This window comes from Drosophila pseudoobscura, chromosome X (genome assembly GCF_009870125.1).
Source record: "Drosophila pseudoobscura strain MV-25-SWS-2005 chromosome X, UCI_Dpse_MV25, whole genome shotgun sequence".
In the NCBI taxonomy this organism is placed as follows: Eukaryota; Metazoa; Arthropoda; class Insecta; order Diptera; family Drosophilidae; genus Drosophila; species Drosophila pseudoobscura.
This window is the reverse complement of record NC_046683.1, coordinates 67699335-67712252: the sequence shown is the minus strand read 5'-3', so window position 1 is coordinate 67712252 and position 12918 is coordinate 67699335. Positions and strand designations below refer to the sequence as shown.

The 12918-nt window shown below is 45.9% G+C and overlaps 2 protein-coding genes across 5 annotated transcripts; one reads left to right on the top strand and one right to left on the bottom strand.

The window, feature by feature from the left end:
• Positions 1-425: 425 nt before the first annotated feature.
• LOC4814023 (sodium-dependent nutrient amino acid transporter 1) lies at positions 426-3542 on the bottom strand. Of its 2 annotated transcripts, none has more exons than XM_001354114.3 (6): positions 3091-3542; positions 2710-2790; positions 2279-2630; positions 1128-2201; positions 885-1061; positions 426-806 (listed from the first exon to the last, which is right to left on the bottom strand). In XM_001354114.3, exons 2-6 carry the CDS (start codon positions 2776-2778, stop codon positions 538-540), a joined length of 1941 nt encoding a protein of 646 aa, XP_001354150.1. In that variant the 5' UTR covers positions 2779-2790; positions 3091-3542; the 3' UTR covers positions 426-537. The 2 variants fall into 2 exon arrangements, with proteins under 2 accessions (XP_001354150.1, XP_015042505.1); XM_015187019.2 differs by having other exon boundaries at positions 3136-3542.
• A 2918-nt stretch (positions 3543-6460) lies between these two features.
• On the top strand, positions 6461-11521 carry Slc45-1 (Solute carrier family 45 member 1). Of its 3 annotated transcripts, none has more exons than XM_001354115.4 (4): positions 6461-7454; positions 9381-10802; positions 10861-11035; positions 11110-11521. In XM_001354115.4, exons 2-4 carry the CDS (start codon positions 9397-9399, stop codon positions 11329-11331), a joined length of 1803 nt encoding a protein of 600 aa, XP_001354151.2. In that variant the 5' UTR covers positions 6461-7454; positions 9381-9396; the 3' UTR covers positions 11332-11521. The 3 variants fall into 3 exon arrangements, with proteins under 3 accessions (XP_001354151.2, XP_015042506.2, XP_015042507.2); XM_015187020.2 differs by having other exon boundaries at positions 9378-10802; XM_015187021.2 differs by lacking the exon at positions 6461-7454 and adding an exon at positions 8791-8920 and having other exon boundaries at positions 9378-10802.
• Positions 11522-12918: the final 1397 nt, after the last annotated feature.

Sequence of the window (12918 nt, the reverse complement as noted above, 5' to 3'; positions counted from 1 at the left end):
ATTAGAACCAATTTGTTGATGTCAGTCTCGAAATGATGTGAGCGGAAAACAAAAGAAATTTTTCTGGAAAAAGGAAAAATTACAAAAATTCAACTTTAAGCTGCTATCACGATGAAAACTGTTGAATATTGATTTAATTCCGAAAATACCATATCCATATCCATATCCATATCCGTGTTTGGGCATCGGACATCCAGCAGAGTTGCTCGCTGTCTATCTCGCTATCTCTCTTTTCCAGTGTCGCTCTCTCTCCCTCTCCCTCTTTTAGTGGCTTAACAGATGTGCACCTTCTCCCTTCCAGAATGGCTTCCCTTTATTCCCTCCTTTCTCCTCTCCCTTCGCCCCATATCTCTCCCAGCGTTACTTAGCAGATGGTACCTAGCTCTCTAGGCTCTGAGGCTTAGCAGCTGCTGTCTCTCCGTCCGTCTCTCTCTTACAGTCTTTTATTGAGTACAATTCTCATGAATGAATGAAGATTACAAATGATTGTTAGAAGAATTACTATATAGAGTGACATAGACGATTCTTCCTCTCTCTTTAGCCGAAAATACGATCTCCCACGCTGTAGCAGAGCCAGCGATGTTGCTTCAGGCCTGCATGGGCAGCGGCAGCGACATCCTTCTGGTTGCGACGAAAATTCTGGTAGTCGATGAGCTGCTTGGAGTCCAGTGGTCCCCAGTCGGAGTGGGGCTTGGCCGAGTTGCTGATGCGCCACTTGAGGGAGCCCTTTGGCTGCTTGTAATTTGCATGCCAGGCCCAATAGAACAGTTGGCCAATGATGAAGGCCGAGATGCTCCAGCCAAAGACTGCAATGAGGAGAGGAGAGGAGAGGAATGTAGGTGGGAGGAGGGAGCAGGGAGGAGGAGAGAGAGAGCAGCTCTTACCACGATACGGCAGGGGAAACTCCTGTCCATTATAGCTCAAGGGACGCATTGTGAACAGCGTGTAGAACAGGATGACGGTCATTACCAAAGGCGTGACAATGGACCAGCAGATGCGATAGTATTTCGATGTCTTGATGTTCAACATGTACTCGGCATCCTGGCAGAGGCGTTTGGTTCCTGAAATGTAATGCAAAAGTCAGCTGGATGTCGGTCAGAAGAAGGACACACCATAGATCCACCCACCGTAGATCCAACCCACGGTCACAAGCTCAAAGATAGCCGACACCAGGGACACAAAGGTCACGCCATGAAAGTCCAATAAGGTTATGATATGCTGACCCCCGGGAGTGATGTAAATGAGGCCCACGATGAAGCCAACCAGCGAGAGGCCGACGACAATTAGCCAGAGCCTGGCGTTCACAAACCGATCCTTCAGAACGGTCATAATGCAGCTCACCATGCCCACATTGCTGCCCACGCCCAGCATGAAAAGCATGCCGAAGAAGAGCAGCGAGAAGATCTGCGGCATCATCTTGAACTTAGCAATTGCCTCCGGATACGAGATGAAGGCGAGGCCAGGTCCCGCCTTGACCACACTGCCAATGTCCTTGGTCCCCGATTCGTAGGCAAGGTTGCCCAGGATCCCGAATATAATCACGCCTGAGAGGAGGGACGTGAAGGTGTCCAATGTGGTCACGATATTCGCGTCCCTGTAGACATTGTGCCCGAAGCGATTGTACGAGGAGTACATGATGATCACCCCGAAGCAGACGGCCAGCGAAAAGAACACCTGAGTGACAGCATTGTACCACACCTCCGGCTCCAGCAGCTTGTCCCACTGCGGCGTCAGGAAGTACATGACTCCGTCGTAGGCCCCCGGCAGAGTGAGCGAGCGCACGAGCAGGATGAACATTACGGCGTAGGGGAACAGAGCCAGGACATACGATGCCTTGCCAGAGCTCTTCACGCCCCGTATGATTATCAACGTGACCGTCAGCCAGGAGAGAGCCAGCATCAGGGCCAGGCTGCCGCTGGGATAGCCAATGCCCTGCTCGGACAGCGATTGCGTCTCGTTCAGAACAATGCGCTGCAGGTAGAGCTGCGAGGAGGAGCTAAAGTTCCTCGAGAGCTGTCCGACAGGCGGCTGGTGTCCATCGCTGGCGGCACTCACACACCCATCGCCCCATTCCGGACGGCAGTAGCTCCATGGCAGCACCGCCGAGAAGGAGTCAAAGAAGTAGCGCAACGTCAGAGCCATTACCGAGGCATAGTATGTGGCCAAAACGCCCAAAGCCAAGAGCTGAGCATAGCCCACACCTGCAAAACAAAGTGCGAAGAAGTGTCATCGATTCCATGGGTGGGCCGGAAGGCGAAGGGGAGGGTTAGAGGCTTACCCCTCATGAGGGGTGCAAAGTCGAAGACCTGCACAATGCCGCGACTGGAGAACTGCCCCAGCAGCATTTCCATGTAGTAAATGGGTTTGCCCACCACAAACAGAACCGTCAGATAGGGAACCAGGAAGGCGCCGCCCCCATTCTCGAGGGCCGTGAACGGAAAGCGCCAGACATTGCCCAGGCCCACGCTTAAAGCGATGCAGGACATAAGGAACTCCATGGAGCTGCCCCAATTGTCGCGTGACCCCAGGTCCAGCTCGAGATCCGGCTGCAGGGTCTCCATCTCCTCAGACGACGCCAATGCTAATGCCTTGGGCAGCATCGATGGCCTCAGCGGCCCTCGCTCGCCGCTCTGTAGGGGGTAGGGTGAGAGGAGGATACGATCAAAATTGGGATTGGGGATAAGCATCGGATTTTGGTATTCTGCTAACCGTGCTGGACTCCGGCTTGCCAACAGGGCTGCTGCTCGATGATGGGGTCTTCGCCTTCAAATCTCTCATCGTAATGCGTTACTAGGGTGGAGAAATACGAAGAAATGCACAAAACAATATATTAAGATGAAATAAATAAAACCCGAAACCCAAACAAAAACTACAGCCAGAGCCAGCGATAGCGACAGCGACAGCGACATTCGCAGACTCTTCTCGAATTCAGAATTGGCGTCAGGCCTGGCCCCGCGCTCCAAATTGTTTGAATTGAAAACTGGCACAGGCACCAGCCAGCAATCCAGCTGATGCAATCATATAATATGATTTCAGCATGGAGCAGCGATTTATCCACAATTGAAAGCCAATGCCTTCCCCCTCTCTTACCCACCAACCGATGCGGTGCGGTGCGGTGCGGTGCAGCACACTAACCTTTCAAGTATTTCTTGACTTGTATTAGATATACAGAGCTTATCAATTGGCACCATGGACACAAAGCGCACAAAGAGTATTAGAACAACGTTCAACGGCGCTAAGAGCTCACACTTCCAACCACTGAGTTGTGGGAGTATTGAGAAAGGAGTGCTGTATTCCTCTCTCTCTCTCGTATTCACAAAACTCAAACACTGCACCCGATCAAGAACCGTTCTTTGCGCGCATTCCCTTTTGGGCTCGCGTTTATCTAAACTTCTTTGCTATTCCTCTTTGGGAGCTATGGCTTGGGCTCGGGCTCTGGCTTATCTACTCCTTGGAATTCTAGATGTCACTATTCTCCACATTGATTTCTTTATCGCGGCAACGATCGGAGTCATCTGAACGGTATCAAGGAACGCTACTCCGCTTTTATTGCGGGCTCGGTGTCAGTCTGTCTGTCTGTCTGTCTGTCTTCTTCACACTCTAAACTGTTGCCGTTGGCGCTCAAGTTTCGCTCAAAAGTGAGAGAAGCGGGAAAGAGCGTCTGGGGGAAGAGAGCGTTGTTGGGAGGCGAGCAACAATTTAATTGATTGAAAGCCCAAACCAAAGCGGATTGCGGCGGTCCGACCTCAGTTCTTGGATTCCTTTTTACTTATGATTTCTAAATTAAACATCACTTTTGGCAATGTTTCGGTTTTGAATGGAAATTATTGGACGGACAAATTTATTATGGCGATAATTGTCCTCAAACATAGTTCAAGGCCATTAAATGAACAAACAAATTGAACCTTGAAAAAATGCAATCATATGATAATTCTGTGAAAATTAATAGCATTTTAGCAGCTGCCCCAAAAGTAGGCAATGGATTCTCATACAAAAATGCGCTTCGTTACCAGCATTTGATTCGAGTATGTTGCCTGCTTTTGGGCGTTCAGTTTAAATCAGCCACCTGTTTACACAACAAAACTACTTTGAACTCTCATAGGAAGATATATCCTCTCACCTCATTTTATTATTTCACCTATTTCAATATAGAAACAAAAAGTCGAGCGGAAATCCAAGCATACATCTCAGTATTACAAACACTTCGGAAAATATGTTGCATACCTTTGGGCGGAAGTTAAAGGTTGGCTGTTACAAGAGACATCCATCTGCTGGGTGTGAAGTGATGTAGCAGACACCCTTTTATTTGCTGTTTCGGAATACGTTGCGACTGTTAATTAATTCAAAAAACCATTTACTTAGATGCTCTCCTATAGAGATTAATCAGTCCTCCAGGGGGGGCACTCCGAGAAGCATGAATAGTTTGTCTTATCAAACGCCAGGAACTTTTATTTATGACCATCCGTTGCCGTGTGCTGTTCACTAAGTAAAAAAAAGCAGCAAGATTTATGGAGATAAGCCCGCAAATGAGAAGGCTTGCTTATCAAACATGACATCCAACCAGACTGCAAGATAACCTTGTGAGCAATGACGACAGTTTACGGCTCTGTTTTTTTTCTGCGCCAACATATGCAGATGTTGGAAAATCAGCCTAATACAAAAGATCTCACACCTCAGTGGACCCCCAACGAGAGCGAGAGTGGGACAGGTCAATGGACTCGCACTCGGAATCGGATTCGGCTGTTAAGCCTCTGCTATGCTCTGCTATGCTCTGCGCTGCTCTGCGGTTGCTGCCTAAACTACTTATTGGTACATCATTTTCTGTGCTTTACTTCTTGCTTGCCACAAAAAAAAACCACAAAACGCACTACAATCGAGTGGCAGGCGAATCGAAGAACTTGTCTTGGCCCAACGTCGCAGATTTGCGCTAATAGTTCATGTCAACTATCCATCAGGCACACACAGCACATAACAAGCTAATGCAAAATTTCAACAAGCCGGCAGTACACACGAAATATGAGAGATTCTGAGCAATATAAGCCCCGCCGCCACATAATGACAGAAAGACGAACAGATAAACAGATAAACAGACAGACAGCAAGTTGAAAAAATAAATAAAAGATGTATCATTCTATGCCATCGGCGCCGCAAAGCGAAACACACCGACATTTGCATCGAGACGAGGTGTGGGGTTACAAATATCCGAAAGTATAAACAAAATGAAATTTGTTGTCTGAAATATGTATATTTAAAGATAAGCCAATATGGAAGATAAGCCCTGCTTCAGATGGCTACAGAACGCTACCAAATCTCGAAATCTGCTAATGGACTCTAAATTATAAATCAAACATGAACATAGCGGAGCTATCGCTATAGCATTTCCAATTCAGGTTTTCCCTTTGCCATCTGTTTGAATTACAATGATTCTTCAAAAATTTTAACGATCAGAGCAGTCATTGTCTGGGTTTTTGGCCATTTTCAATGCCAGAGATATAGTCGTACACCTCAACAACCATGTGATCGATATGATATGACTGCCTGACTATTAAATCTTCATTTTCTGGCTATTATTAGTGCGCGCCGTTCCCTAATTCGATTCTCAAGTGCCGCCCAATCGATTGCTGCTGTTACTGCTGCTGCTGCTCTGATTTGACAAACGGGGTCCCGTTCATGGCTGATAAGGCAATAAGTAAATAAAAAAACAAATATACTGAAACTGAAGAAGCGGTACTCGAAATCAAGTGGAATTTCCCCCCATAATCTAGGATTTGAGACACCCACAAAACAATGATATCGAGGCCACTGTGCGCGGGACTCGTGCGAACTATTCTCCACGAATGTTTTCAAACCTGTCGTTGTCGCCTGGAAAACTCGTTTCCAGAGATGTGTATGTTCCGTTCCTTGTTGTTGGACAACTGGATAAGTTGAGGCAAGGTGGAATAAGTTAGGTTACGGGTACGGGTACGGGTACGGGTACGGGTACGGGTACGGTTAAGAGTAAGACATGTACATACATATGTATGTTTAATAGAATATCAAAGCTGCTGCTGTTGCTGCAGGGCTAGTGGCTGATCAAATGATATGAAATGTTTGCACAAGATTCAAGAACCTTGCCTATGAATGAATTAACATAATTACACACGGACTGGGACTGGGTCTGGGACTGGGACGACTGCCATGTCCGTCAATGGATTTGCATAAATAAAATTTAATGCAAATAATGATAGTAACAATATCTAAACAAATAATTGACAAGACGACAACGGTGGCTGCTCCTAAGACAAAGAAAGGAAAGGCTGACCAAAGGCCCGACGATAAGGCGACGCGAGAGTCCCCCTCCACCATCACCCTCTTCGAAAGAGAGAGAGAGAGAGAGAGAGAGAGACGGAGAGAGAGAGAGAGAGAGGCTGAGAGAGAGGCAGAGAGCATAGCGAGTCATATGCTATCTATATAAATTGGCTCCAGAGGCAGACCCAATCAGTCGCACAGCGAACCAGAGCAGACCCGGATCACAGATCCACAGTTGCACAGAACTACAAGATCCCCAGATCGTTTGCTGTCGTCACAAGTTCGTTTTTGAGGGTGGCCAAAAATAAAACCAAAGTCATCGACGCGACGGAAAAAGCAACAGCCAAACAAAATAGAAAATTAGTTTTCTATTCCATTTTGGCATTTCTATTTTTTCTTCGTGTGTTGCGTGTTGCGTGTTGCGTGTAGCGTGTGCAGGGTGTCCCGAAGCCAAACACACACATCTTTCATGTCTTGCCAAAATCCACGCAGCGTTCAGGCCATCATCGCGTACGACCAGGGGCAATGTCATCAGCACTTTAACAGCAGCCAGCGGAGATAAAAAATAACCAATCCTACTATATACATATTTAGTATACAATATAGTATTGCAAATTTTAAGAATTAATAATAATAACGTCGCCAACGGGCCGAGAGCATAGCAGAACGTCATTTGAAGTGAAAACCGAGGAGGAAAAATTGATTTTGTTAGCCATCCGCAGAGCACAGCACAGCACAGTCACAGCCACAGCACAGCTCCTGCTCCTCCGCATGGGTAAAGTTATGAGAGTGAATTCGTTGTCACCACCGCCCGCCCAAAACAACTGCCCCAACTGCCACTCCCTCGTGCAGAAAGAGCAGCAGAAACAATCGAAATTGAAAACAAAAACAAAAATCGAAATTTATTTTATGTTCAACAATTTGTGCAAGCGAAAAACTTTAACGGATTATCATTTATTGACACTAAAACAACAAAACAAGGCGGAAAGTGAGTAAAAAAAAGAAGAAGAAAACGCAGTGATCGTAAAGAGCAAAACCAAATATAAACCTATAACAGTAGAATACATATATGTATATAACCCATATTGAAATCTATAAAGCATTCAATACCTTATTATTTGTGAGATCAAGGCAGGACTAGTGCCAAGGATAAGCGTAACAAAAAGGTGAGTACGAGTAATTCAAGCGAATAAAACGCAGTTACATGAAAAGTTCAATGAATAAAGTGGCGGAAAGAAACTTTCAACAGACTGAAGAAATTTTCTTAGAATTGACTCCCACCATTATACGGGAAAAGCTATCAAAATTAATGACTGGTTTCATGTTTGGGCCCAATAAAACGATCAATTACACCCTTAATAACCCTCTCACATACCTTCTCCCCACCCATACGATAGGGAGGGCCCACGCCCACATCACAACCGACGGACGACGACAGACGACAGACGGCAGACGGCAGACAACAATCAAGTGATATGCATTTTAAGCAGCACTTTAATAAACATGTTAATTACAACAAACTGTATAATTACCGCATTTGTGGCGATAATCAAACACACAAAAAAACACTAAAAACAACGGAATATTATCCAGCCGAAGATGTGTGAATTTTGTATTTTGGTTTTGCATTGTGTTGTGAGCATTAAAAAAGGCAAAAACTATTTCCTCAAAGCCCCCGGAATAACCTTGACCCCATTTTTCGGGGGAATGATTCATCTACGGAATCGGCTTCTTATCAGGTGACTTCCTAATAGTAACAGGCCTTATTAATGTCTACGCATGAGGTATCAGCATCAAGCATTAGGCATCACTTAATATTGAAATATGTTCAGCTCGATTCAAGTTTTTCTGCGTATGTTTTTTGGCTGCTTTTTTAATTCATACATGTATTGACCTAGTCTCAAAAGATTTGATTACGATTCGTATATGTAGTTTGTGGCTTAATGAATATTCAGTGACGAAAAATTCGCCGGTCATCTAACCCGGGGCTAGAGACAAAGAGAGCGAGTGTGGTTCAAGTAGATTCCAATTCCAGTACACTGTTTCCCAGTACCCAGATATCATTCCGCACCCACCCCCACACCCCCGCACACATGACCTGGCAACTCGTCTCAATTATTGTTGAAGATATGTCTCTTTAGTGGGATAGATCGCTAAATTTATTCCAGCTTTTATTGTTATTATTATTATTCGCACACACACGTACAATATAAGAGCTGATAAGTTTAGCACGACACAAGATTTGGTCAATGGCTCAAAGACAGACAGAGCCCTCGGAGAGAAGCCCAGAGACCTCACAGAGACCTCACAGAGACCTCACAGAGACCTCACAGAGACCTCTGAGACGAGGCCCAGACTCAGTTGCGATTTGGACACGCGACGTTTTGGATAGGTTTTTCGTGTCGCGGCTACATCTGATCAGTTAAAGATCAGTTTACTTAACGATATATGTACATATGTATCTACAGAGTAATTGAATTCTATAAATTGTCTCCTTGTTAGCGAAAGTGTTCGCTTGGAATTATACAAAAATGTGGCTAATTGTAAAGTTCAAACAGAAGTGAATTACAAAAAACAGAAGAGACAGAAAGACATATCCATAAATTGAGATAATTGGGAGCTAAGAGCAAAGGTGAGCATTCTCCCTGGAAAGGGGGTTTCGATTGGGATTCTATGGCAGTGATTGCTGTGATTGCATTTTGTTTATTGTTATTAACAAATAAACCCGAAGGAGAGATAATTTTCATTACTTTTTCGAGCCAATCGCAAGGCAAGTGACACAAAAATGAACAGACAGACAATGGATGGACCTCGGTTGCAATTGAATCGAAATTGATTTTTCGCTGGCCGCCGCGTAGCTCAATTAATCAGAAATCTTTGACGCGAGCTTCTGCGACGTGCCGCTCCAGATGTTTCCATTATAATTCAATTCAACGTTTTCTGTATGTTTTGTTTTGTTTTGTTTTGTTTTGTTTTCTTCGTGCGATGGAAAAACGGCACGATGTTGTTGTTCTCTTGGCACATTTTGTGCAGCTAATTACAAGATTGAGATACAGAAATTAAGTAATTAATCGAACACTCTCCCACAGCAGGTTTTCCTTTTCTAAAATGGTTGGTGTTGCGGCGGATCCCTCGCAGGCAGATCAACTGTCCTCGGACAAGAATCCTATGATCAAGTACATGCTCAAGACCAGGGAGAATCATGCCAAGGAGCAGGATGAGGACTACTCGCATGTCTTTCGCCGAAAGACCCGATTCGAGATGTTCCGCCTATCAGCCATTGCCATGGCCATTGAGTTTGCGTATGCAGCCGAGACTAGCTTCGTGTCCCCCATTCTGCTGTCGATCGGCGTCGATCATAAGGTCATGACCATGGCCTGGGGACTATCGCCACTGATTGGCTTCTTTGTGTCGCCGCTCCTGGGCAGCATCAGCGATCGTTGTAAGCTGCGATGGGGACGACGTCGTCCTATCATTTCCATACTATCCTTTGGCATCTTTTGCGGCCTCATCCTGGTGCCCTACGGCAAGGATCTGGGCGTGCTGCTTGGCGATGTGGGCTACAATTACACGGAGGTGGCCGTCACTAACATCACCAATTTCGTCAGCGAAGGATCTGTGGCGGCATTGGTTGCCGCCTCAGCGGAGGCAACCGGACCGTCCGCTTCCGACTATAAGTACGCCGTAATCCTCACTATTCTGGGCATGGTGATGCTGGACTTTGATGCGGACACCTGCCAAACACCGGCCCGCACCTACCTGCTGGACATGTGTGTGCCCGAGGAGCAGCCCAAGGCAATGACAATGTTTGCGCTCTTTGCCGGCTTTGGGGGCACCATCGGCTATGCCATCGGGGGCGTTGACTGGGAGATGACGCACATTGGCAGCTTCCTGGGCGGAAATATACCCACGGTCTTTGGCCTGGTCACCATAATCTTTGTGATATGCTACATCATTACGGTGACCACGTTCCGGGAGATTCCTCTGCCGCTGATGGAGCAGGATGAACTGCTGCGCCCCATGACCGATGCGGCTATCAAGAAGGAGCTGAAGAAGAACAACAATGCCGTCTACTACATCCAGGAGACAACGCAGCTGGAGCTAAAAATGATCGTGGATGATGCCAAACGTGCCGAGGCACTCCAGGGTAGCTATCAGAATGGATACTCCCCCGCGCTGGAGAAGAACACAAGAGACCTCGAGGGACAGTCGGTGGCTGAGGCTCCTGTGTCGCTAAGTGCCTATCTCAAGAGTATATTCGTTATGCCGTACTCGATGAGAATGCTGGCTCTGACCAATCTTCTGTGCTGGATGGGCCACGTCACCTATTGCCTCTACTTCACCGACTTTGTAGGCGAAGCTGTGTTCAATGGGGATCCGACGGCGCCACCAACCTCCGAGGCGTACCTTCGCTATGAGGCCGGTGTCCGATTTGGCTGCTGGGGCATGTCCATCTATGCCTTCTCCTGTTCGATATACTCGTTGTCCGTAACGAAGCTAATGAAGTGGTTCGGGTAAGCCTTCCCCCTTAATTTGATATCTGGAACAAACTTATAAGCTATCTTCTTTCAGCACCAAAGCTGTGTACATCAGCGGCATGATCTACTACGCCATTGGAATGCTCATCCTGGGTCTCTGGCCCACCAAATGGGGTGTGCTGGTGTTTAGCACAGCTGCCGGCATACTCTATGGAACCATCTTTACGGTTCCCTTTATTTTGGTGGCCAGATATCATGCCAAGAACTGCGTAAGTGCAATGATTCTGAATATAGAGCTTTAGCGCTGTAGAGCAACTCTTTGATGTACCTCTTTCTCCCTCAGTTTCGTGTGCGGAACGGAGAGACTCTGCCGCTGAAACAGGCCCGTGGTCTGGGTACCGATGTCGCCATTATTAGCAGCGTTGTGTTCATTGCACAATTGATTGTCTCGGTCTCTGTGGGGCCGCTTGTCTCCTGGATGGGGACGACCTGTGCCGTGCTCTATGCATCGACTGTTATGGCCTTTTTGGCGTCTATTGCGGCCATGTTTGTGCTGTATGTCTAGGCTCTAGAGGGAGGTTGTACTGTCCATAAGGTAGATTTAGTCTACATGTATTTTACAGGTCTATATGTATCTTTGACGTTTTTTTATCTTTGCCGACCTTCTGGCAGTATCAGCGACGGCGATCCTTGTGTTGTGGCATACTTTTAGGCTGTACTTTTATGTATTTTATTATAACTGTGTTTTTTTTTCATTCATGTTTAATCATTTTTGAATACATATAAAATTATGTAAAATGTCCCCTTGGCCACTTTCTTCAGCAGTCGAAAGCCATTTCTCTGAGTCAAACAATAATCCGAGAGAAGCTGAGAATCTGTACAGCGGATATTAGTTTTTATGCTCGTGCATGGCATTCAAATGCAACTTTTAATTTCCTCAAGTGCAATTTTTTCCATCCAAGATGCTGCCAATTTCCTTAGCAGCTCTGCACATGCGACATGCCCCTGCCACTCAGCAAACCGGCCCCCAGTTAACACCCAGAAATCGCCCAGTCGACTCCTTTGGCATTCTTGTAAGTGTCAGAGACACATTTCCGTTGTCGCCTTCCAGTGATAAATAGCATTTAATAATTTTACTCACGCCCCAGCCTCCAGCGCACATTTCCACAGGTTTCAGGACGAAAAAAGCAATTAAATGTGTACTACTTTCGCAGGACTAAGGATAAGGTATAAAATAAACTGAGGAATAAAGAAACGGGCAGCAAAAAATATCAACAATAATTGGAGAATAAGTAAAAAGTATATGGCCCATCGCGTTGACGGAGGAGCATAAGTTATGGCTGAAGTCGTAAAAGTGCTAGAAGTTGGCTTAATAAAAGTAAAGGAAAGACAAGAGAGCACAACCCACCACCCACCACCCACCACCCACCACACAGACACACACACACACACAGACACACAAACACATACTAATAGGAATTGCAATACAAAAGACATGAAAACAGAAGAAATGGGCGACAAAAAGCGAAATTCTCATCAAATTGAAAATAAATTCTTCACGACAAGTTCTTAAGGCGGTTCGGGTTGAGGCGGGTTGAGTGGGTGATTTGAACAGAATCCTAACGCTATAGTCTAGTGCTCGTATTGGCTTTAAAAAAACTTTGAAAATCATCAGCTACCGAGCGTCTTCAAATTGCAAATCAAGAGCGACAACACGGCGTATGCGTAATGTGAGCTCTTGGCACGCTTCGGCCCACACTCGACAATACACTGGAGTGGTGTGGCATGGAGTGGAGTGGCATAGAGTCCCCACTACCAAGATGAGCGCAAACAAATTGAGTTTATCGGCGGCTACAAATCTACAGGAAGCACACAATCATTCATCATAAGACCCAAGCCCAAGAGTATACATATATATATATATATATGTATATGTGTGTGTATATGTTTATATGGATGTATATGTATATGTACTATATATATATTAAGTCGGTCCTTGTCCCTGTGCCATTGAGTTGAGTGAGCACTAAAAAATATTTACATTTGTCTTGAGCTCATTTCGAAATCCGAGCAAGCAATCGCTAGGGGTTTTCCCACAAATCAACAGAGACGTTAGTGTCTCTTTCTCTCTCTCTCTCTCTGAGGTTGTGTG

Bases quoted from the DNA above. Each gene is read 5' to 3' on its own strand.
- LOC4814023 (XM_001354114.3), bottom strand. From the start codon at position 2,778: ATGAGAGATTTGAAGGCGAAGACCCCATCATCGAGCAGCAGCCCTGTT. The intron at 2,202-2,278 runs GTAAGCCTCTAA...TTTGTTTTGCAG, and splicing joins CTTTGCACCCCTCATGAGGG to GTGTGGGCTATGCTCAGCTC. The intron at 1,062-1,127 runs GTGGGTGGATCT...ATTACATTTCAG, and splicing joins GACCGTGGGTTGGATCTACG to GAACCAAACGCCTCTGCCAG.
- Slc45-1 (XM_001354115.4), top strand. From the start codon at position 9,397: ATGGTTGGTGTTGCGGCGGATCCCTCGCAGGCAGATCAACTGTCCTCG. The intron at 10,803-10,860 runs GTAAGCCTTCCC...ATCTTCTTTCAG, and splicing joins AAGCTAATGAAGTGGTTCGG to CACCAAAGCTGTGTACATCA. The intron at 11,036-11,109 runs GTAAGTGCAATG...TTTCTCCCTCAG, and splicing joins GATATCATGCCAAGAACTGC to TTTCGTGTGCGGAACGGAGA.